The sequence below is a fragment of the Penicillium crustosum genome (genome assembly GCF_028827405.1).
Source record: "Penicillium crustosum strain IBT 35664 chromosome Unknown utg000005l_segment0_segment0, whole genome shotgun sequence".
NCBI classification, from domain to species: Eukaryota; Fungi; Ascomycota; class Eurotiomycetes; order Eurotiales; family Aspergillaceae; genus Penicillium; species Penicillium crustosum.
The window spans coordinates 2702787-2727380 of NW_026623126.1; the positions used below are offsets into that span (position 1 = coordinate 2702787).

General features: G+C 48.5%; 11 protein-coding genes across 11 annotated transcripts; 4 read left to right on the forward strand and 7 right to left on the reverse strand.

Moving 5' to 3' along the window:
- Nucleotides 1-350: 350 nt before the first annotated feature.
- Nucleotides 351-971, reverse strand: N7487_011709 (DNL-type zinc finger protein; the record flags this gene model as incomplete). Its single annotated transcript, XM_056879439.1, has 1 exon — nt 351-971. One exon carries the CDS (start codon nt 969-971, stop codon nt 351-353), a length of 621 nt encoding a protein of 206 aa, XP_056724758.1.
- Nucleotides 972-1200: 229 nt separating this feature from the next.
- N7487_011710 (cullin family protein) lies at nt 1201-3937 on the forward strand. Its single transcript, XM_056879440.1, has 4 exons — nt 1201-1284; nt 1341-1727; nt 1781-3651; nt 3720-3937. The coding sequence occupies exons 1-4, from the start codon at nt 1240-1242 to the stop codon at nt 3889-3891; spliced, it is 2475 nt and encodes an 824-aa protein (XP_056724759.1). The 5' UTR covers nt 1201-1239; the 3' UTR covers nt 3892-3937.
- Nucleotides 3938-4325: 388 nt separating this feature from the next.
- On the reverse strand, nt 4326-5206 carry sld5 (putative GINS DNA replication complex subunit Sld5; the record flags this gene model as incomplete). Its single annotated transcript, XM_056879441.1, has 2 exons — nt 4326-4961; nt 5030-5206. 2 exons carry the CDS (start codon nt 5204-5206, stop codon nt 4326-4328), a joined length of 813 nt encoding a protein of 270 aa, XP_056724760.1.
- A 717-nt stretch (nt 5207-5923) lies between these two features.
- On the reverse strand, nt 5924-6484 carry N7487_011712 (resistance to Congo red protein; the record flags this gene model as incomplete). Its single annotated transcript, XM_056879442.1, has 3 exons — nt 5924-6233; nt 6294-6404; nt 6459-6484. The coding sequence occupies 3 exons, from the start codon at nt 6482-6484 to the stop codon at nt 5924-5926; spliced, it is 447 nt and encodes a 148-aa protein (XP_056724761.1).
- A 563-nt stretch (nt 6485-7047) lies between these two features.
- N7487_011713 (uncharacterized protein) lies at nt 7048-9119 on the reverse strand (the record flags this gene model as incomplete). The annotated part of the gene is made up of 4 exons (XM_056879443.1): nt 7048-7089; nt 7144-8133; nt 8189-8774; nt 8860-9119. 4 exons carry the CDS (start codon nt 9117-9119, stop codon nt 7048-7050), a joined length of 1878 nt encoding a protein of 625 aa, XP_056724762.1.
- Nucleotides 9120-11235: 2116 nt separating this feature from the next.
- N7487_011714 (S10 family peptidase) lies at nt 11236-13236 on the forward strand (the record flags this gene model as incomplete). Its single annotated transcript, XM_056879444.1, has 6 exons — nt 11236-11689; nt 11773-12013; nt 12074-12089; nt 12148-12315; nt 12370-12523; nt 12599-13236. The coding sequence occupies 6 exons, from the start codon at nt 11236-11238 to the stop codon at nt 13234-13236; spliced, it is 1671 nt and encodes a 556-aa protein (XP_056724763.1).
- A 419-nt stretch (nt 13237-13655) lies between these two features.
- N7487_011715 (unc-93 family MFS transporter) lies at nt 13656-15369 on the reverse strand (the record flags this gene model as incomplete). The annotated part of the gene is made up of 3 exons (XM_056879445.1): nt 13656-13923; nt 13983-14686; nt 14749-15369. 3 exons carry the CDS (start codon nt 15367-15369, stop codon nt 13656-13658), a joined length of 1593 nt encoding a protein of 530 aa, XP_056724764.1.
- Nucleotides 15370-16170: 801 nt separating this feature from the next.
- Nucleotides 16171-17540, forward strand: N7487_011716 (N-acetylglucosamine-6-phosphate deacetylase; the record flags this gene model as incomplete). The annotated part of the gene is made up of 2 exons (XM_056879446.1): nt 16171-16539; nt 16626-17540. 2 exons carry the CDS (start codon nt 16171-16173, stop codon nt 17538-17540), a joined length of 1284 nt encoding a protein of 427 aa, XP_056724765.1.
- Nucleotides 17541-18093: 553 nt separating this feature from the next.
- N7487_011717 (GMC family oxidoreductase) lies at nt 18094-19776 on the reverse strand (the record flags this gene model as incomplete). The annotated part of the gene is made up of 2 exons (XM_056879447.1): nt 18094-19475; nt 19530-19776. 2 exons carry the CDS (start codon nt 19774-19776, stop codon nt 18094-18096), a joined length of 1629 nt encoding a protein of 542 aa, XP_056724766.1.
- Nucleotides 19777-20740: 964 nt separating this feature from the next.
- Nucleotides 20741-22321, forward strand: N7487_011718 (betaine-aldehyde dehydrogenase; the record flags this gene model as incomplete). Its single annotated transcript, XM_056879448.1, has 2 exons — nt 20741-21222; nt 21307-22321. 2 exons carry the CDS (start codon nt 20741-20743, stop codon nt 22319-22321), a joined length of 1497 nt encoding a protein of 498 aa, XP_056724767.1.
- A 558-nt stretch (nt 22322-22879) lies between these two features.
- On the reverse strand, nt 22880-24472 carry N7487_011719 (uncharacterized protein; the record flags this gene model as incomplete). Its single annotated transcript, XM_056879449.1, has 5 exons — nt 22880-23749; nt 23812-23960; nt 24029-24090; nt 24156-24188; nt 24381-24472. The coding sequence occupies 5 exons, from the start codon at nt 24470-24472 to the stop codon at nt 22880-22882; spliced, it is 1206 nt and encodes a 401-aa protein (XP_056724768.1).
- Between the last annotated feature and the right edge of the window lie 122 nt (nt 24473-24594).

Consider the following 24594-nt stretch of genomic DNA (forward strand, 5'->3'; position numbering starts at 1 on the left):
TTGGCATACAAAAAAATGGGCGTTTTGGTGGAATGGATGACTATATTATACTTGCATTGTATATACCTTTTCAGAACAATTCGATGTCTTCTGTACAGATCTTGTCTTCTCTTTTAGTCTTTTTAAATATCGAATTTCCCATGAAATTAAGGGGGTTGACTGAGAATTCAGTCGAAGTGATTTCTAATATACAAAGTCCCCAATATATCCTTTTTCTCGTCGATGCTTGGATCCTGCCATGCTGAGAGTAGAGAGTCTTTCATAATATACACGCCCAATGAGACAAACAAAACACCTCGTATGCACCGAATCCACCAAGAATCCATACAGAAACCTCACTTCAGATGGACTCAAGTCGACTTATCATCACTGGACTTATCATCACCGCGTGCTCCTAGGATCTCCTTGCCCTCCAAATCATAACTCTTCACAGATCCATCCTCCCAGAATTCCAGATTACCCTCGGTGTGGCCGTGGGTCAATGTCTGACCCTTTTCTTTCAGGATATCTTCCAGGGTTGTTTTCTCTTCAAAGAAAACACCAAGGTGATCACTCATGACATGGCGCGAGTTGCATGAGGGACACTGAATGAGGACAGTTCCACGGTGGTAGCCTTGCTTGGACATGCGGTGCGATGAGCGATTACCACACGGCTTGCAGGTGAATGTAATGCGGTAGGCTTCCTCATCTTTGCGACGCTCCTGGTTCTGCGCTTCCCATTCTGCCTCTTGCTCGGCCTGGCTCTTAGGTGATTCGGTGAGAGGGCGAGGAGCACGGGAGTTGTATCGGAGTTGAGTCTGCGCGAAGATTCGTTGCGGGCGAGGGAAAAGAGATGATGGGCGAGCTGAGTGTAGAGAAAGGGATTGTGTTGAGAGGAAGCGTGAAGATTGTGTACGCGCAACAGCAGTGGATGACTGCGCTTGCGACACAAGAGCGTTCAATGGGCGGAGACCCGAGGTGAAAGAGCGCATGACGATGGTATGTGAGGGTATTTAAAAGCTGACAGAGAAAGAAGATCAAAGATAGTAGAGATATTTGCAACTCAAAGAGAAACTCAGGGAAGAAGAAAAAAGAAGAAACAGTGAAATGACGATGCTCGGTCAGCGACAGGCGGAACTTTAGAATTTCCGGGGTTGGCCTCCGCGGAGAGAAGAGAGCAGTTCTCCTTCACCTTTTTTTTTTTTTTTACTTGAGATCTCTATTCACTCACATTCTCTTGGTTTTACTGTTGCCTTCAAGATGGCAGCAATGAGGGCTCGTCACAAGATTCGAGCTCCCCGAAGGGTTCGTTGACACCGCGGGGTCAAAACTATGAGGCTATCCACTAACTATACTTCTAGGGAGTCTCCCATGCCAATACTGAAGATTTCGATTCTATATGGACAGTCCTCTCGTCGTCCTTGACTGAAATTAATACTAAAAATGCCTCAACCCTGGCATTCGAAGAGATCTACCGCCACGCCTACAAGATCGTGTTGATGATGCGGGCTCCCGATCTTTACGAGCAAGTCAAACAACTGGAACAAGACTGGCTGAAAACCAACGTCCGAACCCTCGTCGTTGATTCAATTTCGTCGAGCTTAGTGCGTGCGCAAAAATCTACCGATGCGCAGGACCAGTCGAGTGAGAGGAGGGAAGCGGGGGAGAAGTTTCTCACTGTGCTGAAGGATGCTTGGGAAGATCATCAATTGGGTATGGGCATGGTTACCGATGTTTTGATGTATATGGTGAGTTTTTTACACTCCAAGGTATTGCTACAATGTTCTAACTTCTTACCCAGGACCGTATGGTAGCAAGTCGTACCCATCCACCTATCTATGTGGCCTGCATGGCTCTATTCCGTGACCATATCCTACGAGCTCCCGTCCGTGCCGGCTCTGCTTTGACTGTTATGGATGTGCTCGAATCCACGATACTATTCATGGTCCAACTGGAACGTTCTGGGCACATAATTGAGAGGCCGCTCATCCGCCACTGCATCCAAATGTTGGAGGGCCTCTACGAAACTGCCACAGAGGAGGAGAGCTCAAAGCTTTATCTGACTGAGTTTGAACCAGCCTTTCTTAAAACGAGTAAGGAGTTCTACCAAGCAGAAGGGCAACGACTGTTAGAAATGGGGGATGCTGCCACGTTTTGCCGGCTCGCAACCCAGCGGATCACTGAAGAGGAGGAGCGATGCCGTTATATGTTGTCAGTCACGACAGAGCCGAAGGTCCTTGAGCTGCTCGACGAGCAGCTAATCCGGAACAATATTGAAGAAGTCGTCAATCTCGAAGGAACCGGTGTCCGGCGCATGCTAGACCACGATCAGCTGGATGGGCTACGGAATGTATACATGCTCAATAAAAGAGTCGACAAGAAGAAGCAAGCTTTGACAAACATGGTTAACAAGCGGATTGTGGAAATGGGCAAAGAGATCAATACTTCGTCTATACTCCTTCCACAAGCCCCAGCCCCATCGGCAGAGAAAGATGGCGAAAAGGAGAAAAAGCCCGAGAAAGGGAAGGACAGAGAAAGACCTCAGAATCAGCAAACAGTGTCAGCAATCCGCTGGGTCGATGACATTCTCGGCCTGAAGCGGAAATTCGATGGCATTTGGGAGAATGCCTTCGCCTCCGACCAGGGCATGCAGAGCTCAATTGGGGCTAGCTTCGCCAACTTCATCAACATGAACTCGCGCAACTCGGAGTATCTGTCTCTCTTTTTTGATGAAAACTTGAAGAAGGGCATTAAGGGAAAGACAGAAAGCGAGGTAGATGTTCTCCTTGACAACGGAATCACACTTCTGCGCTACATCAAAGACAAGGATCTATTTGAGACCTATTATAAGAAGCATCTATCACGCCGTCTTTTGATGAAACGCTCTGTCAGCATGGATGCAGAGAGGCAAATGATTTCCAAAATGAAGTTGGAGGTCGGCAATCAGTTCACTCAACGCATAGAGTCCATGTTCAAGGACATGACCATCTCCGAAGATCTTACCACCAATTACAAGGAGCACATTGCGCGCAATGGTGATCCTGACCAGAAACCTGTGGATCTGGAGATCAACGTTCTCACCAGTACCATGTGGCCGATGGAGATAATGGCAAGCAAAGAGGGAACAGTCCAATTGCCTTGCATTTTCCCACGGGAAATTGATACACTGAAACAAAGCTTTGAGAGGTTTTATCTCGACAAGCACAGCGGCCGCAAACTGTCGTGGCAAGCCAGCATGGGCACTGGCGATCTTCGAGCCACCTTCGTACGCTCCAGTGGGAAAGTCCAGCGCTATGAACTCAACGTGTCAACATATGCCATGGTCATCCTGCTATTATTCAACGACATCGCAGATGGCGAAGCTCTCACATATGACGATATTAAAACTCGCACCCGGATCCAAGACCACGACCTAATCCGCAACTTGCAATCGCTTGCCGTCGCCCCAAAGACTCGGGTTTTGAAGAAGGATCCTATGAGCAAGGAGGTAAAACCCACCGACCGCTTCCTTTTCAACCATGATTTCCACAGTCCCTTTGTGAAAGTGCGTATCGGAGTTGTCAGCGGCGGTGCGAACAAGGTCGAGAATCAAGATCAACGCAAGGTCACTGAAAAGAAAATGAATGACGAGCGCAATGGTACTATCGAAGCTGCCGTCGTCCGCATTATGAAGTATGTGCCTTTCTCTCCTTATATCCTTTTATCCCTCGTATATGATCTGACCAACTAACCTCTGCCAGACAACGCAAAACGCTTACTCATTCTCAACTAATGACTGAAACCCTTTCGCAACTTTCCGCTCGCTTTGTTCCAGATGTGAACATGATCAAGCGTCGTATCGAGAGTCTGATTGACCGCGAATACCTGGAGCGAGTCTCTGAAGAGCCGCCTACCTACGGGTATGTCGCATAAAGTCAGACCATCTCAGTGATCATGGCAAGCTGCCCTTCGATCTGGACTACTCCTTTACTCTGGTTTCTTATGATTTTACGATCTGGGATGTCCTCGCATCTCGGTGTTTGTGTTGTTTTTCTTTTCTTTCAGTGCGTTTCTCTGAGCTTAGCGATTGGCGTCTTTTACGGGATTGAAATGAAATTCACCGAAACCCATCTGATTTGATGTTTTGATATTTACTGACAGCCAGGCCAATGGAAACTACCTTGGCAGGACTTTGCATCGTATCTCTCATCTCTCCACCAATTGTCTAGATCATAGAAATAAGACAATATATCATAAAAAAAAAAAAGAAAGAAAGAAACACCCCAATAACGCCACTCCGCTATGATGAAGTCGAATATCAAACCCAGTCCAAAAGGACTCCAAAAAATGAATGGAAAAAAATGAAATCACAATAACTCCACCTCCCCTCTCTCCCAAGCCCCCTTAACCCCTTCCCATCTCACAACCCAAACATCCCCCATCCGCATCGTAACCCCCGTCTCATATTGCTCCTCCTCCCCACCAACCACAACAGGAACTTCGGCCCCAAGACACCGAACAAAGACAACTTCCCGCAATTCCGGCCCCTGGATCATACTCGTTCCACCGGCATTATCATCTAGCCGCCTCAGCTGCCGCGGGAACGCCCCCATAAATGACCCCGCGTAGTGGCCCGCTAGGAGCGTCTGATGTGCATGCAGGAAGGATGATTCCGGTGCCGACAGCGGTGCCAGATCTGTCAACTCTGATATATCCGGTACCGAGTCCTCGGGCTGCTGGTTTGGGTTCTGCGAGGAAGCAGTTGATTGTGTTTGCGAGGCGAGGGGGTTTTTGTTGCGCGAGGCGAGCAGGACTAGGTAGTGCATGCTGTATTTTGTTATCTTGGCTAGTCGGGCTCGTAAAAGACTGCGCACTATGTATTGGCTGCGGGCGAGGTCGGTTTGGAGGATTGAGAGGCGGAGGTTGAGGTTGGGGTTGTGTGTGTTTGCGGTTGTTGGGAGGGTTGTGTCTGATGATGCGGCGAGATCTTCGATTGTTTCAATCTGTAAATGGCGAGATTGTAATTAGCAATCTGCATTTTAGGGAGCATTGCTGGGTAGCTGCTGTGTACCTGTATCCGCACGCGGTCCATTATGCGCTCCATCAGTGGCGCCGGCCATGGTAGTACCTCCGACACAGCACGTTCGGCTACCCAAAAGCGCGTGAGGAGCTGGTGGTCCAGCGCTGCAGACTCCGGACTGGCGCCTGGACCGTGGTCCACTGATGCGAGAATGTCATCGATATCCATTTGGAGGTTGTCGCATTGAGGAAAATGCAGGGCGGAGCGGGATATAGGGCGGAGATGGGGTGCCTGGGGCACTCATCCGCTATATCAAAAAAAAATATATCAATCAGAATACACCTATGGATGTTTACGGATGTTCACCAATCTACGAGGCTGATTTACAATTGAGAACTGAGTTGTTAAATGGACGAATCCAACCAATTCAGTCTCAAAACATTTGCCAATTGGGCCTTCTGTTCTGAAACCGGGCGAACAAATTACATAGTGTCCCAAAATGAATCAATTAAGAACCAGTCAAGTTTGAATAGATGGTGTAATTCTAATTAGGATCATTTTATTCAAATCCATTTGGCCGTTCAAGATATATATCATTAAGAGACAAACAATGTACGCGAAATCTCAGAACTTCATAAACCCCAAGTTCCATTCTTTCAGGAATCTCAGGCTGCAGACCAAATGCTTGAACTTTAGCTGAACTTCAGTTAAATGTGACATGGGAAACATAAGGAAGCATTAAGTGGTAAAAGAAAAATAAAGGGAAAAAAAAGATAAACTAAAACATCCACCCACGCGGGTATGCGATCAAATCAAAAAAAGGGCCATGTTTCGCAGTTGACAACGCCGTAAACCATTAACTTCCAGCATATTTATCGAGAGACATGCAATATCGGAAGACCTTCAAAGCCATGGAGATTAAGCTTTGGAAAGATGCGTAAAAGTTTAGTCCTTGTTGCCATTGGGCGGCGGGCCAGGGGGCGGCGCATATCCGTGGACACCGTACGCATTCGGAGGCTGTTGCAACTCGATACCTTGCTGCTGTGGTGGTGCACTTTGCGCACCAAAGTAGCCATGATGCTGAGGGTTCGGGCTGTATTGTGGGGGCGCATTTTGCTGGTAGTAAGGGTCACCATAGGGCGGTTGCTGGTAGATGGGTTGGTTTGGCGGAGGAGGACCCGGAGGAGGAGCCATCCACCCGGTTCCTGTGAGAGGGCGTTGACCATGATTTCGGCGGCGGCGTGCGTTGAAGCATCTGGAACAAGGCTTCATTAGGATCGAGAGGTATCGCATGGAAGACAAGGGTAAGACTCACGCAAAACTGAAGAAAAGTAGAAAGGCTACACCGACGATGACGGCGAATGCTACCCAGCGACCCCATGAGTCCCAGGTAGAATAGCAGTCATCACTTCCATAGTAACCCGAGCTGTGAGGGAATCAGTGAAATGTTGACAAGTTATCATATTATCATAGTACTTACCAGTATCGAGGGTATATGACTGGCATGGCTGATTATGAGAAGAGAGAAAAAGTGAAGAATCCGAAATCTGGGAGAGAAGAATGTAACGCCAAAAGATATGAGATGCTCGACGTCAATGGGGGAGGGCTGGTATGAAAGCGGTGGGTCCTTGGCACTTTAGGCTGCAGTTTCGGGAAGGAAGGTACTGTGACTTGTCTGCCCGCCCTATTTTGTATGGTGAGGTTGGTACTGGTACTTGGTATTAGAAATCCAGAAAATTGGATTCCGTTGAAGAATGTCTTTCAAATAAAAATAATAAAAAAATAAAAAGAAGAAGAAGAAGCAAAGTGAAAGAATTTCCAATCCAAAAAATGGGGAGACTGGGGTGGCGCAGTTGGGGCGCAGGGCTGACGCTATACGAATACCTCGGCAGGAGTCCAGAGTATACGTAGTATCGAGTATACTACGTATACTCCCGTAGTCTTCTATTAAATATCAAAAATTAAATGAATACGCACATGGCTGTGCATGTTAGGTTGAATTCTCTATAATTTTATATCTCTATATCTCTCTTATAATTGACACCCAAGTGGTGATGTACTACTCAAGCTTATGCACAGTCGATCAATCTAGATCGATGTTCCAATGCAATCTGTATACTAAAATCAGCAATGATGAATCTGCAAAATCCATCGTAATAACTAACCGGTGAAATGGATGGCGGCACAGCCGGCAACGCCGTGATACTCGACCCGAGTTCACTTTTTAAATCCAAACTCGCCTCTCTCTCACCTACCCCATTAGCTTCCTCATGCGTCATATGCACCGATAGAACATGGATCCGGGGTGACATGTCAGGTTTTGTTTTGAATGAATAGGTAGGTAATACGTCGAATGTCTCCTGTACCCAGGACATCTGTCTATCCAGGTCCGGCCCGGAGACGGTGCCGTTGCCGTTGCCCCGATTTTCTAGGGTAGTAGAAGACTTGGTTCGGAAGATGCTGCTGGGCCACTCTTTCGTCTTGGCGATCGGGAGGGTACAGCACGCGTTCTTGGATACGCTATCCCAGGCCTCGACTACGCGATCTGTCTTCAGGAACTGGGATATCTGTTCCTTCATGGTTTCTCGGCCGTTCGTGAGTTGGTTGTGGGCTTCCTGTCGCGCTTGTGTGGGTGATTTGACTGTGGATTGTCCGGTTCGAGGGCGTGGGGTGGTGCAGAATGCCCGGAGTTGTTCTATGGAGATGTTGCGCGAGAGTCGTGAGGGTTGGGAAGGTGCTGTTTTCGGTCGACTTTGGTCCAAGTCGATTTTCTCGCTGGCAGATCTTTTTGGTAGTAGGAAGGGCCTGGAGAGCCTGCGCTTGAGCCTTCCGGATGTCGATGGAAGGGGAGGTGGTGGTTCGTTGCTGGCGCCTGCGCTGGCATCCGCTATAAGAGCACTGCATGATCTGGCCCGGCTCAAGATCCTGCGCCGAAGGCCATCGCCCAGGATGGGTTGATCGGCGGGGGTGTCGGATCGATCTTTAGCTGCAGGGGGACTCTGAAACTGCTTGAAAGCTGTTGATGTCCTCTTTGGTTTTGATAATGGATCGCGAGGAAGAGGTTTTTCTGATGTCGGCCGTTCTCTATCAAACAGTCTTTGTTTGACTGACTTTTTTCGGTTTACAGCCTTGCTGGTCTGTTTAATAAACGATCGCTGTGTGATGGTTAGCTGGAATTGAACCCTCCAAGACCAAGGCTGGTGACCTCACCACATCCTTTCTACTCGCTATCCCCACCCGTCGCTGCATTTCTGTAGTCGCCAAACCAAGTTGGGCCAGGGCCTTTTGAAGAGCAGTGCCCCGTCGACGAAGCTTTGAGATGGCGACAATCCAGCCCTCCATATTATCCACCATGGCCTGCTGAAACGCTTTGAGGCTCTCGGACTTAAAGCAACCCTCGTCTGTAAGTTTGCGGAAGTAGAACCACAGGGCACCCAGGGCCTCCTTTGCCTTTTGTAGGTCCTTAAGTGAGTCTGTAATGGCAAGGGTGAATCGCTCAATGGAATGCTCGATCTGATCGTTATAGGCGACAACCGATAGCCGGAAATTCCGGTCTTCCAGCATTTCATCGAAGACATCGAGATTTCTCAGTGGTAGACCGAGATACTGAATTCGAGTGCGAACGTCTAGTCGGACAATCAAAAAGTCTTCGGTGGTCCTTTCCAAAAAGCCATCCAACTCATTCACATGTTTCTGTAGAATCTTCATGACCGAGACTTCGGATTTTGCCAGGCTCTTGGATAGGAGGTGGACTCCGAAGACCATTTGGGAAACCAGTTTCCAAAATGGATGATATCTGGATGGTTAGGTTAGTTCGGTTTTTTTGTGGTTTTTTTGTGGTTTTTTTTTTCTCATACTCGACGGAGTATGGGTTTGCTCACTTTTCAGAGGCCCTTTGGCGCCATTTCCGCCCACACAGCCGCTCATATTCATCATTCTCTAATAGATCGCGCCGCCGTGTTTGTGCGTCAATGTTGACAACCCATTTAGTTAATGAGCCATCGGTCGTCTCCACGATTGATTCTTCAAACGCGCCCTGAAGTTGGGTAATGGGATGGGATGGGTAAGGAGATGTTTTCTGGACTGGTTGCTCGTTCTCAACATCCTCGGGCGTGTGAAGGGGAGTCTCCGTAGAATCCATGACCTATCACACGTGCACGGTCGACGTTCCAGAGTATATATGTATAGACCGTCTCCAAATTCGGGGTGGCACACTTTAGATATATGAACTTCTCAGTTGCAAATCAGACAATAATTTTTGGAGGCTTTGATATAGTTGGCCTCCCCCCTATCCATTTATAAAATCACAATCGCAACCAGCCCAAAGTGACTTTGGTCATGGTGTAGATGGGCTGGACTGGAGATGGCTGGTGTTGGGATCATGCAAGGGTATTACTTTTGATATGGGATCAGAAGAGATCGAGAATCAATAGAAGTGGATCTGACTTACTTTGAATACTTTGCTCTGTTTGATGTCCTTGGAAGTCTGGAGACACAGTTTCACCAGTGAAACACCCCAATTTACATGTAAACAGGGAGCATTGGAGCCCCTTTCAAGTCAAGAACGTGTGTATCGGAGCAGATGCCATGAGAGGAAATGACTACAACCATTTTATTTTCTTTGTCCTTATTATGGGGCTGTTATTACGTGTAGCCAGGGGGTCAACGCCCATCTTTGTTCGGTATATTTCCACTTATTCGCACTTATTCTCACTTATCCCCACTTATTCCCACTTGACACACCAGTTGAACCAATCATCATCGATCGATCCATCGTGGAAATGAATCCAATCAACTGGGGCTGGGACGATCGGAGAGTCTGAGACCGCACCTAATTTCGGATCAACGGTTGTTCCGGGTTTAGCTCCAGGGGCCCTATGTTCTCTTCTGATCTCCCTCCAACATAGACAGGTCCTTTCAATATTGGTGTGAAACGTGGCGAAGATAATACGAGGCTTGGGTACATATGCATGATGTGGCTAGGCAAAGATGACGTTAGGGGAAAAGAACCTATAACCTCTTACTCCGTATTTTTAGTTCTAAAGAAAAGAGGAAAGAGGAAATAGGAAATGATAGGCAGAAATTCTAACCATTCAAGTCAGATCGGCAACTCTCCGGAGTAGAAGCAGTCGATTTGAAACCCCAATGGAGTATACTGTACGGAGTATACAGCACATAATACAGGAGACTTTCAGGTGCCTCAGGCTTCCACACATATGTCCTATATAACCAAATATATAACTAGTTGATGTCGAACCATCTCACACCAGATGATATAATTATATATATTATATAGTCATTATATATTATATTATATTATATATATACTCCGTATATTATCCCGCTTTGTTTTGTCTGCTTAGTCATCTGGATGTTTACCTAGGTAGGCACTCGAGTTATATAGGGGTCGGGTTCTTCCTCCACTTCTCTTCTTCCCATCTTCATTTTCAATTGGCTGTATTTGTAGAAAGATCTGAAAAGCATTTGGTTGGTTGACTGTACAATTCCTTTTTTTCAAGTCCATCAATTGGCCTATTGTGGGCTTATATCTAATTATATCCAAGACCCTTCCTACGTAGGAACCACAGCCGCAAGAGCTAGACTATATAAATATCGCTGGTTGTGGCTATAATCTACGGTCTGACCTATATGCTATGCTACTCGAGGCCTGTTCCTATTATCCAGAGTGCAGGCAACACCACGTTTCTATTAGCTCTATTAATGATAATTTCATAAAACACCAATGGATAAAGATATGTCTATGTTGGAATATTTTCCCATAAGAAAAAAAAGTCCATAAACACATAAACACAGCACGTCATAATAGTTTTCTTTGCCAAAAGGTGACAATCCTTGTCTCGTTGGAGCCTATAGCTCCTTGGCACCAATTGAGATCCCTGTTCTTTGGCGACGAGAGACACAGCCCTGTAGGCTGTCTCCAAGTACAATCTAGCGCCGTCGATCTTTCCCCTCAACACCCCAACTTCCAGTCGAATAAATGAGCCTCCAACAACTTTAGGTGGAGTTTTTACACTTTTCCCCTCGTAAAAACAATGCTACCTTCCTCCGGAACTCCAACGGAGATCGATCGAATGCGCCGTTTACATTTCACCGACCTTTTCCCTAATCATTGCGTGAACTGCTTATCATATACTCTGTACGATTAACTAGTTTATTTCCCCCTCTTCTGGGACTATAAGTATCCCCGCAAGCCCCCCAATAATCTGTACTTATAACGGTCCCCAAATAAGCCCATTATGCGTATCTCCCATTGGGTTCCACTACTGCCGGCTGTAGCGGCACTCGCAGTGCCGTCGGATGATAGCTTAGAAGCCTTCTTCCGTCGTCAGCTGCCCGAACACCCAACAGATGTCAAGACTATAAAGACAGCTAATAATGTCACCATTCGCTATAAAGAGCCGGGCAAAGAGGGTGTGTGTGAAACTACCCCGGGAGTCAACTCTTATGCGGGTTATGTGGACCTCTCCCCCACAGAGCACACTTTCTTCTGGTTCTTCGAGGCTCGCCATGACCCTGAAAATGCGCCAATCACTTTGTGGCTAAATGGCGGACCGGGTAGTGACTCTTTGATCGGATTGTTCGAGGAATTGGGCCCCTGTGGTGTCAACAAGAATAATGAATCGTATATCAACAAGAACTCATGGAATGAGGTCTCAAATATGCTATTCCTCTCTCAGCCACTGGGTGTTGGTATGAAAAACTTTTTTTTTTTTTTTTTTTTTTTTTGTTTTTCTTACTCTCTTTTTAACCATCGAACTAATATATAATCACAGGTTTCTCCTACGCCGAGAAAGCAGCCGGCACCCTTAACCCTATCACCGGCTCATATGAAGACCCATCATTTGCAGGTATCGATGGTCGCTATCCAGTCATCAACGCTACCGCAATTGATACAACTGTACTTGCTGCCAAAGCTACCTGGGAAGTCCTGCAGGGATTCCTAGGTGGTCTCCCCAAGCTGGACTCAAAGATCAAGTCGAAGAGCTTCAATCTATGGACCGAAAGCTATGGAGGGTGAGTTTGCTCTGGTTTTGAAAACACCCGTTGATGTATCTGATGATTGACTTCTTTTAGACATTATGGCCCTGCCGTAAGTCAACCGCCTGTCTAACTCATATTAGATCCGCTGAAGTTCTAACACTAGCAAGTTCTTCGATCACTTCTATGAAGAGAACCTTAAGATTGCCAACGGCACCAAGGATGGCATTCAACTCGACTTCAACACCTTGGGGATCATCAATGGTATCATCGATGAAGGAATTCAAGCCAAGTACTACCCTGAATTTGCCGTGAACAACAGTTATGGCATCAAGGCTGTAAGTCTTCGAAGGGTGCCATGATATAGTTTCACACTAACAAGGAATGTACAGATCAACGAGACAGTTTACAACTACATGAAATTTGCAAATGAAATGCCAAACGGCTGTCAGGACCAAATCACAACCTGCAAGCTCACAAACCGCACTTCGGTATCCGACCTCGCACTTTGCGCCGAGGCAGCCAACATGTGCCGAGACAACGTCGGTATGTAGATCATGCCCATATACCTCTACATATAACATCTACGCAAAGTAACTGACAAAATTCCCCCAATCTCAGAAAGCCCATATTACATGTTTAGCGGCCGAGGCACCTACGATATCCGCCATCCGAGTGACGACCCAACCCCAGAAAGCTATTACCAAAACTACCTCGCCAAAGACTCGGTAATGAATGCTTTAGGGGTCGATGTAAACTACACACAATCCAACAACGAAGTCTACTTCGCCTTCCAGCAAACCGGCGATTTTGTCTGGCCCAATTTCCTCGAAGACCTGGAAGACATCCTCTCCCGCCCCGTCCGCGTCGCCCTCATCTACGGCGATGCAGATTACATCTGCAACTGGTTCGGTGGCGAGGCCATCTCCCTCGCGGCAAAATACAAGCACAGCAAGCAGTTCCAAAAGGCGGGTTATGCGCCCTTCCTCGTCGATGGTGTCGAGTATGGTGAGACGAGGGAATATGGTAACTTCTCTTTCACCCGCGTCTATGAGGCTGGTCATGAGGTGCCGTACTATCAGCCAGAGGCTTCATTGCAGCTGTTTAACCGTACGCTAAATGGGTGGGAATTGCCCAAGGGAGAAAAGAAGTTAAAGCAGAATTCTGGCTCATCTGGGCCCAAGTCGGCGACTCATACCCAGTCTTCGGTACCGTTGCCTACGGCGACCAAGGCCTCTAGGTTTGGTGAGTTGCATTGAGTGAGGTCCATGGGTGGATCTGATTGAATATTATGAATATTCAAAAGCATTGCGGTTTGAGATTTACATTATCATGTACGTACGCATTTACCAGAACCATAGTAAACCTAAAGCATACCCCCGCGAATGAGAGTCACTGGCGCATAGAAAGTAGAGCCACCCCAAATAATGTACAAGATCATCAAAGGAAACAGAATTGACTGACATTAAGTATTCGTTGAGTATGGTCCTCACGACCCCTGGTGCACTTGGGGACCGGGATTTTCGCGAGTATGAAAAAAAAAAAAAAAGAACCCAGCACGCCTCGTAAATGCAGGTATTTCATCACAATGTAGCGAGGATAAAGAAGGTGATTAAATCAAATATTAACCGCGTGGTGATACATATCATCGGCGGGGATTGAGTCCCTCAATAGTTCATTATTGGGTGGTAGTCTCCTCGTGAGGGTCACGGAGAGTCTCGGTAGGAGTGTGGGTTTCGGTATGAGGCTTATCCATCTCAGACATTTCATTGGTATGGCCCAGGACTTCGGCGGCGGTTTCATCGGAGAATCGCAGATCGTCCTCGACGGCAGTGCTGTCCTTGACCTTGAAAAAGATCACAGGAGAGGCGAAAAGCATACTACCAACAAGAATACCCCAGCAAGAGGCGAATTCGGTCATGTATGCGGTCTCCTGTGCATCCAGGCTAGGCGTTTGTTAGTTACAGAAAGGACAGAGGGAAGAAAAAGAGCAGGGGTTGCTTACCTCCACATTCCAGCAGCGCCAGCAGACTGGATGCCCTTGTAGAAACCAGCAAAATTGGCCAACTTGCGGCTGTTGTTGGAGAGAGAACCCATGTACCAATAAGTGCAGGTCTGGAACGCAGCGTCATAGAAGCCGTAGAACATATACAGGAACATGGGTCCAATATAGTCGCTGTCAGTGAAATCCGTATCGAGGCCCTTGGTTTCCCTAGTATAGCGCTTTTGGAATGCATATCCTCCACCCCAGATGCCCATGGTGATCGCGAGCAGAACGCCAAAGTTGAGCTTGGCGCGCCACGGACGCGAGAGACCCTTCAAATCCAACAATTTGCCGAAGACGAACGCACCCACCATCTGCATCAGCCAGTATAGGAGACTGTTTAGGGCCCGAGTGCGCACGTTGAAATAGGCAAGATTGACTGCGTTGAAGTGGTACGCGTAGAACCAGTTGCTAGCCAGAAACATGGGGAACATCATGACAATGTACGAATCGTGGATCAATGTCTCCCAAAGACCCAAGAACTCGGACTTCCAGGTTGGGTTCTTGATCACAATCACACGCGAGCCGTCTTTGCGCTGGACGTGCTTGCAATCGACGAGACACCAGCAGAGAGCGAAGCCAATGGCCATTAGAACAAGGAAGGCGATGTAGGTGCCATTGTTGACGTTACCGGCGGTCGAGTGCATGTTTTGGCCGAGAGGGACCTGTTGATATATTAGTATGTTGTTTGGTTTGTGGGAGTTTCAAGGTGTGTAAATCAACATACCAAGCTACCAATGACACCCCCCAGGTTGAAAATCACCCAGAAGATAGCAATGTACTTTCCCTTCTCATGCTCATGTGGATAACTCAACATGACCGCACCTTGGGCACACCACAGCAGACCAGCACAGACACCTAGTAGGGCTCCGGCGAAAACGAGGAAACCCGCGTTTTGGTTGATATTGTACGAGAGAAGCGCAGCCACGTAGAGGAAGTACCCGAAGCCACCCAGGGAAAGGGTGAGTCGCAGACCAATGCGATTAGCAATGGAGCCGGCGAAGAAACCGACTACTGCGAAGGTACTGTATAGTGCAGTGTTGGCATTGTTCACATCGTGAGTGTTAATCTGACCACCACCACCGAGACCACTGACGGCATTGAACATGCCGGGACATAAAAAGCAGACAAATGATACCAGATATAGCTGCATCTCCGGTGAGGCAAAGTAAGGAGCCTGCCATTTGCCAATCTTGAATAGTGACTTGTACATCCATGCAGGGCCTATTACCGCTTGGTCCACACCTGACTCGGGATCAGGAGAAGACATCGAGGCAGCCATCGACGCATATTGTTCTGTTGGCCTCTCGGTTTGTTTCTCTTTTTCTTGCTTCTCTGGTTCAGTCATGGTTGTAGGAAACAAGATCTACAGGGGGGACGGGAAACACAACAAAGAAAATAATAGCAATCAACAAGCGAGCCAAGGGGCTCGAAGAATGTTCTCCACGTGAAAAAAACAAGCTGAAGAATGGTGAAGAATGTAGATTGATCTCTTTGCCAAGGCAAATTCTGAAATAGGAAAGGGGGTTTTCTTTCTTTTTTCCTTTTTTTTTCTGTTTTAGAAAAGGAAGCTAAGGCTGTTTCAGTAGACACAACGAATTAATATAACCGAGTCACACGAGGTCGGCTTATCTTAGGATCCATTATTTTTTTCGATCGTGACATACATGACTGATGTCGGTTGATTGAGGGATAAGAAACGATGGAGTCATTGATAATTTAGAGACAAATCAGAAAAGAGGAAGATTATACAACATAAGGAGCTTTGAGGATGTTCACTTTTGCCAATGTGACGGAAAAAGAGAGATGTTGCATCGAGAACCCGCATGCGGGTACGTCGCATGCGGGGGTGTGTAAGATCAGATACGGTATTGTCAACGGGTTCTGTAATTTACAGGCCGAGTATTTATCTGTATGGATACAATTTTATATACAAATTTGATACAAATTTAATACAAATTTATACAATCTTATAATACCAGTACTACAAATGTATACATGCACTATGCTATACCACATCGGCATGCCGAATGTCACACAGTCTACTGTTACATCATTGTAAGATCTTTATGTCTTTATGTACCTGGATTTTCCCTTTCTCCTTCGGTCTATTTTCTTTCCCATGCTCTAATCTGATCTAACATTCATAATGCCGGGCAAGACGTCTACCCCGCGCATTACCAAGTTCACCAACTGTCGCCTGGTGTGCGGCTTGAACTTGATCGAGCAAGATCTCTGGATTGACTCTCTGACCGGAAAGATCCTGAAGGATCAAGAGGCTTTCTATGGATTGCACCTGTCCCCCGACAATATCATCGACCTCGGCGGCCGTATCATTGCCCCGGGCATGATCGATGTCCAGTTAAATGGTGCCCATGGCTTTGATTTCTCTGTACCCTGTGAAACAAAAGAGAAATACGATGAGGGTTTGCGCGTCGTGAACCGTGGATTGGCCCGAACCGGTGTCACTTCCTACCTGCCGACCCTCGTGAGCTCCACCCCCGAGGTATACTGGAAGGTAAGCAAAGCGCAAGCTGCTCTAAGCAACTCGAACTTCTCCCCGAACGAGAAAAAGAAAAGAAATATTAATCTTGATTCTTTCAGGTCCTCCCCTCCCTCGGCCCAACAGCAGGAACTCATATTCCCCAAGATGGCGCCGAGTCACTAGGTGCACACGCCGAAGGCCCCTTCATCAGCCCCGGCCGCAACGGTATCCACAAGTCCGAAGTACTGCGCGCCGCGGAAACCTTTGACGACCTCGTCTACTGCTACGGTGCCGAGAATATGGGCAGCGCCAGTCCAATCAAGATGATTACAGCCGCTCCCGAAGTCGGGAACATGATGGCCCACATTCCTGAAATCGCCAAGCGCAACATCATCTACTCAATCGGCCACTCCGACTCAACCTACGAGCAGGCTGTTGCAGCCACACACAAGGGGGCCCGCATGGTCACCCACCTATTCAATGCCATGCGGCCCTTCTACCACCGCAACCCGGGTATCTTTGGTCTGCTGGGACAGAGTGAGCGCCGCAGGCCGTTCTACGGTGTCATCGCCGACGGCATCCATTTGCATCCTACTTCCATCAAGATCGCGTACAATGCGCACCCAGATGGGTTGATCTTGGTTACCGATGCCATGCGTCTGTGTGGTCTGCCTGACGGTGTCTATGAGTGGACAAATGGCGAGCGGATTGTCAAGACCGGTGCACGGTTGACGCTTGAGGGCTCTGACAAGATTGCTGGGTCTTCAGCTACCCTTATCGAGTGTGTTAACAACTTCCGCCGTTGGTCGGGTGCGTCGACGGCTGCGGCTATCAATGCCGTCACCGCTACACCGGCGCGTCTGCTTGGATTGGAGGGTGTCAAGGGGTCGTTGCAAGGTGGTGCTGATGCTGATCTCATTGTGTTGAGTGAGAGTGAGGATCCCTTCACTGGTCCGACCTTGACGGTTGATCAGGTGTGGAAGCTAGGTGCTAAGATCCACGATACTGACAAGGCGGCCACTGTGGGGGTATGAGGTCGTTTTCGATCTTGGATGCGATCTGTTTCTTTTCGGGGGTTTCTTCAGTTGACTTTTTTTTCGGACATACCTTTGTTCAACAGCTCTTCTATCTTTATCTTGGTTCCAGGCGTTTTGAGGTTATGGTTTTGCATTGAGCATAGAATGCAAGCGCATGGTCACAGCGCAACTCCATCTTCAGTTCGAATAATTGTTTTTAAGATTTTCAATTTCAAATTTCAAATTCTTTTCAAAAAAAAAAAAAAAAAAAGAAATATACCAACAAAACAACAAAACAACAAACAACAGAACAAAACTTATCATTGGATATCAAGTTTATCCAAGTCAATTGTATGTGTCAAGATAAATAAAAGATACAGGTCTGTCTCGCAGACGTTGGGGAGAACCAGAATTCGAAAAGATGCCCGCATTCAAAGGCGATCCCTCCACGACTCTGGCGGAGCTATGCGCCGCTCGCTCATATGCTATAATAAAACCAAAAATGAAGACCAAAATGAAGAAGTAACTTTTACATACATATCAGATCTTTGACGCGTAATAAGCCCCTGCTTTACAGACGGGGCTGGTTGCGAGACCAACCGGCCTCGCCAGCGATCAGCTCGGCAGCACGCTCACCAATGGTCAGGACTGTCAGCATAGGGTTGATGCTAGGCATATCAGGGAAGACACCGGCATCGGCAATACGGATGCCCTTCAGGCCGCGGACCTTCAGGGTGGGGTCCACAACCGCCATGGGGTCGGTGGCAACGTTACCCATCTTGGTAGTACCAGCGGGGTGGTACACAGTGTGGGCGACACGACGACCGTACTCAGATAGCTCCTCGTCAGTCTGCACCTTGGGGCCGGGGGCAACCTCGCGCTTGATCCACTCCTTGAAGGGAGACTGCTTGGCAATCTCACGAGCGGCCTTGAGACCTGCCACGATGGTGGCGGCGTCGTAGCCCTCGGGGTCGGTGAAGTAGCGGAAGTCTAGGGAAGGCTTCACGGAGGGGTCGGCGGAGGTCAGGAAGAGACGACCGCGGGAGCGGGGGCGGGGGATGTTGGGGGTCATGCAGAAGGCGTTCACGGGCTCGTCGTAACCGAGACGAGTGGTGTTAAGGGTGAAGGGAATCTGGTAGCAGTGCATCATCACGTCGGCGATCTTGCCGTCGAATCCAGCGGCGTCGGGCAGCTCGCGACGCAAGAAGATACCGGCATCAGAGTCCATGGTGGTCATGTTGTGATCCACGGGGCTGTTGAGCTCCCACATGATGATACTCTCGGGGTGGTCCAGCAAGTTCTCACCAACACCGGGGAGATCCTTCACAACGGGAATGCCGAGTGCGGACAGCTGTTCACGGGGACCAAGACCAGAGAGCATCATCAGACGAGGGGTGTCGACAGCTCCGGCACACAGAACGGTCTCCTTCTTAGCACGTAGAGTGTGCTTCACACCAGACTGCAGAGTAACATCAACACCGGTCACGGTATCACCCTCAACGTTAACCTTGCTAACCCAAGCGTTGGTGAGAATGGTCAAGTTGGGGCGCTTCTCATCACCACGGAGAATGGGGTGGATGTAGGCGACACTGGCACTGCTGCGGCGGCCGTCATCGGGGTTGTAGGAGATGTTGAAGAAGCCGACACCCTCGGTCAGCTCACCGGTCTTGCGGATGTCATCGTTGAAGTTCTCAATGACAGGGATTTTCATGGCGGTAGAGCAAGCCTGGATCCAGTCCTTGCACAGCTGGTTACGGTGGCGGGCATGCACTGGTTGGATAGTGTTGCGCAGGTTATCAATGATGCGGGTGAAGGTCTCAAAGTCCCAGCCCTTGCAACCCTTGGAAACCCATTGACGGCAATCATACTCGAAGGGACGGAAAGAGATGAGCGTGTTGTGGCTCGAGCAACCACCGAGGACCTTTGCGCGGGAGTGACGGATATTACTGTTACCTGGGGATAGTCAGCACAAGCTTATTTAGAATTTTAGGGAAATAGTCTCCTTACCCATGGGCTGCTCGGTGGTACCATAGTCATAGTCAAGCTCTCCTCCAAGCAAGCTGAGCCATTCCTTCAAGTTCAGAACGCGGTCATCCATGAAATCACTGGGACCTCCCTCAATAACCAGAGTCCGCTTGTTAGGGAGGTACTCAGCCAGGCGTGCCGCAATCACACAGCCGGCGGTACCGCCGCCAACGACAATATAGTCGTAGCTGTTAACATCGAGGGCGGGGAGCTCGTTAGTGGTGGCCATGTTGAATACCGGGGAATGGATAAAGTGTGTGAGGAGAAGATTGGAGAGGATTGGGGAAGATTGGAGAAGAAAGGACTGCCTTTTTCTAAAAGAGAATTTTCTACGTAGCTTCGGGGAGGGGGCGAGGGTGGTCTGATCGGGAGAAAGGCCTTTTTTTTTGACCCAATCTCTAGCGATTACCCAGCTTCCTTCAATTCTCTCTCTTTCTTTCTTTTTTTTTTTTTTGTCCTTTTTCCGTTAGACTGAACCTTTGAAGGACTCTGAGTGGTGGCGATCATTGGGAAGTGGAGAGAGCAAGTCAGACAATTGGCCCGAATACTAAGCTGGTCCACTACTGTCCACTTCTCTAAACGGCCAACCTTGGATGTGTATCAGAACCTATCAGCCCTTTATCGGCATACCTATAATTCCAATTTCAATCTAGATCTTGATATGAGGTCTAGAGAACAGAGAAGAGGTCCAGGATAGGAATTCCCGTCCGATACTAGTTTCAAGAATATATAATAGGTATAGATAAATACAAGATAGAGAGTGTACGTAACTTTTTGAACTTCATGGTTAAGATATGCCTTTCTTAGTATGAAATTCCCTAGAGGGGATATTCAAACCATAGAGAGCAAGAAGAAGTCCCAAAGCTACCTAGGTAACCCCCCGCGCAGAACTTTGTTCAGCCATTTTTCAGCCACCGTCAGCCGCTGACCGGATGGCGTACTTAGTACTTGGCAGTTACGTATAAATTATGCGTGGCAGCGGAGTACCGAGTACATACATACTCTACTCCATACATAATGTAATCCCCCCGGGCCCCCGGGCCCCAACGGGAAACTCCGGTTTTACGTCGGAGAAACTATAAGGCGGTGTGGATGATTCCGTATCACTTCTCTTATCTTTTTTTTTGTTCCGATTATAATCTTCTACCTATACGGAGTAGCTAAGCTTGGAATTCATATACCATTTTTCAATCATGTCCCTCTCCTTCCCACCTCGTCAACTGTATTACAACGGTAAGGTCCAAGCTGCGACCTCCGGCAAGTCATTCCAAACTATTAATCCCGCCACTGCAACTCCGTTGGCCGACATTCAAATTGCCTCCAATGCGGACGTCGATGCCGCTATTACCGCTGCCGATCGTGCATTCCCCTCATGGGCGCAGACCCCACTAATTGCTCGCGCCCGAATTCTTCACAAAGCCGCTGCTCTACTACGGGAACGGAACGATGAAATTGCCCGTGTCGAGACTTTGGATTCCGGCAAGGCCTTCACGGAGACTAGCACCGTCGACGTCACGACTGGTGCCGATGTTTTGGAGTACTATGCCAACTTCATCGGTGGTGGTGGTCTGAACGGCGAGACTACTCAACTCCGTGAGGACGCCTGGGTATACACTAAGAAGTCCCCTTTGGGTGTGTGTGCCGGCATTGGTGCTTGGAACTACCCCATCCAGATGTAAGCTCTTTCCTGCATTTTCAGTTGAGAAATAAAAGAAACCAAAAAAAAAAAAAAAAAATATTAGCTGACCTAGATACCTAGTGCCCTCTGGAAATCTGCTGCCTGTTTGGCCGCCGGTAACACAATGATCTATAAACCCAGTGAATACACCCCGCTTCACGGTCAGACCCTCGCAGAAATCTACACCGAGGCTGGCCTCCCCGACGGTGTCTTCAACGTGATTAACGGTGCCGGTGATGTCGGTGCCTACCTGACCAGCCACCCACTCATCGCCAAGGTCTCTTTCACCGGCCAAGTGGCAACCGGTATGAAGGTCGCAGGTGCCGCTTCGGGCAGCATGAAATACGTGACAATGGAGCTGGGTGGCAAGAGCCCCTTGATTGTCTGCCCGGACGCTGATCTAGAGAGCGCCGTTGATGGTGCCATGATGGCCAACTTCTACAGCACAGGTCAGGTCTGCACCAACGGCACCCGGGTCTTCGTCCCGCGCGCCATGAAGGCGGCTTTTGAGAAGAGCCTGCTCGAGAAGATCCAATATGTGCGGGCTGGCCCGCTCTTTGATGAGCAGACCAATTTCGGTCCCCTTAGCTCCAAAGCCCACTACGACAAGGTCGTTGAATACATTCGCCATGGTATTGAGTCTGATCGCGCTACCCTGCTTTGTGGTGGTGTCGAGAAGCCCTCGGTTCCCAAAGACCTGCAGGCCGGTTTCTGGGTCAAGCCCACTATCTTCACTGACTGCATTGACTCCATGAGAATCGTGAAGGAGGAGATCTTCGGTCCCGTGATGTCCATCTTGTACTATGACACCATCGAGGAGGCCGTGCGACGCGCTAACACTACTGAGCTCGGTCTCGCTGCTGGTGTCTTCACGAAGGATTTGAACCAGGCCCACCGCATCATTGACCAGCTGCAAGCTGGTATTACCTGGGTGAACACCTGGGGCGAGAGCCCTGCTGAGATGGCCGTCGGTGGCTGGAAGAAGAGCGGTCTGGGTGTGGAGAATGGTCGTCGCGGTATTGAGGCTTGGCTGCAGAACAAGAGCACTCTGGTTGATATGAGCGGTGCCGTGGTCAGTGTCTTCGCCAAGCTATAACGTTAATGTATCATGCAATGTACTCAAAAGCAAGGAGCATAAAATGTACAGAATATAGAACAATTTGAGCGCCAATTTAAGGAAGTATTTTAGCTCTTTTGACATCTTCATTCTATTACTTGCACATCTACATATATATATATTTCCATACTGAAAGCACTAACAAGATCCCAGCACTCTTAACGATCATATATATAGCATATGTTGGATGAGATCACGCTACACAAACACGTAAAAATTTTGAAAACCACAATTAATTGTACACAGCTTGAATTATCCACAGCTAAAATCTTTTGATAAGATCACTTGACTCCTAAAAAAAACGCACCGCATCTATCAAGTCACAAATAATCGAAATGACCAGCGAAACCCGTAAGCCAAAGCAGTAAAAGAGACCATGCAGATATGATTTGCAAAGGCAGAACGCATATTTCCGTTCTCCGTAAAAAAAAAAAAAAGAAAAGGAAAGCAAAGTAAAGTAAAGCAAAAAGAATTTAAATCGAAAAGGGAAAAAAGAAAACCCCGAATGAAAATGCCATGAGTTCGAGAGGTCCACCATCAGAGTGTAGTAATTCTTGTGCCCATGCGGTCAAAGATAAGGTCGCTCTTCAGTGCACCGTCAATACCCCCAATGGCCGAGTCGACAAGGCGCGAGGACATGCTATCCGGGGTGAGCTCATCCTCTTCCAGTGAGCGGCGTTGCAGCTCGGTGTTGATACGAAGATCCTTGGGCACCTTCTCGGGGGTGCCATCGGGAGTAGGCTGCTGGGACTTAGGCGTCCTAGTTGGCAGTGGGGCCGGGACATAAGTCCGAGGACGGTAAACGAGAGCCGGTCCTTGGGTGCGGGCATCGGTGCCGGCCTGCTCGATCGATTCGAAGTACCGCACGGTCTTGACCTTGAGTTCGAGAGTGGCGTCGCGATCGCAGACGACGAGCGGGTGCTGGTGCAGCTGCAGAGCAGAGAGGGTCCACATGTGGTTCACGCCATCCTCGAGGCCCTTCTGCACGGCAAAAGCCTTGTGCGCTCCGGTGGCTACAATCACCACCTCCCGGGAATCCATGATAGTCTGAATACCAACAGTCATAGCCATGCGGGGAACCTTGTCCGTATCGCCGCCAAAAAAGCGGGAGTTTGCCAGGATGGTGTCGTAGGCCAGTGTCTTGACGCGCGTGCGGCTGCTCAGCGAGGAGCCTGGCTCGTTGAAGGCGATATGGCCATCTGGTCCAACTCCACCTAAGAAGAGCTCGATGCCACCATAGCGGGCGATCCGTGCCTCGAAAGATGCACACTCAGCTACAAGATCGGCTGCGGTGCCGTCCAGGATGTTAATGTTTTGCGGTGGGATGTCCACGTGGGAAAAGAAGTGCTTGTACATGAAGCTGTGGTAGGACTCAGGGTGATCGCGAGGCAGACCGACATATTCATCCTGTATTGGGGGTTAGGGGGTGGTTTCTTTTTTTCCTCTCCCATGATCTTTGTTGCGCATACCATGTTAAAAGTCACGACATTCTTGAAGGAAATCTCGCCGGCGCGATGACGCTGCACGAGGATCTTGTAGATAAGCTCAGGGCTACTACCAGTAGGCACACCAAGCACGAACGGCTGCTCGGGTGTCGGATTGAACGCTTTGATACGGCCTAAGATGAAAGAGTTAGTCTCAGCATGGGTTACGCGCATCAGGGCGAGGATCGGGATTTCAGCTTACTGATGATGTAGTCTGCAATATAAACAGACACCTCACGAGGATCTTCTCTGATAATGACACGCCTATATCGAGAAGCCAGCCGGTTAGTATCGAAGGCAGGATGCGATATATAGAAGATGTCACGAACATAATTACGTCAGTGTTTGGATTGGGCGTAGGGCTAAGAAGTATGGGAGAAGAAAAAGAGAAGGAGAAGTTCTATCTAAGGGAAAGAAAAGAGAACAATAAGGGGAGAAGGGACCATATGGGTTACAGTGTGGAGTGTACGACAGTGACAGAAGAGAAGGTCGTATAGAGAGAGAGAGAAAGAGCCACGTGCAATATCCCCTCTATGCCTCAGATAGGAACTGACGTCGGGTTACCGCACAAGGAAGCGTTCAGATAGCCCATTGACTTCATTCCGATTCCACGGTTTCGACCAAGGTCCACTCGGGTGTATTCCATGTGGTCCAACAATCAAGCCAAAAAGGGTGACACCGGGGGAAAATAAAGGATAGGGCACTCTGATTGGAGTATGGAGCTCCATATTGCGCATGGTGTGTCTGAAGGTTCCATTTGAGAAGTGT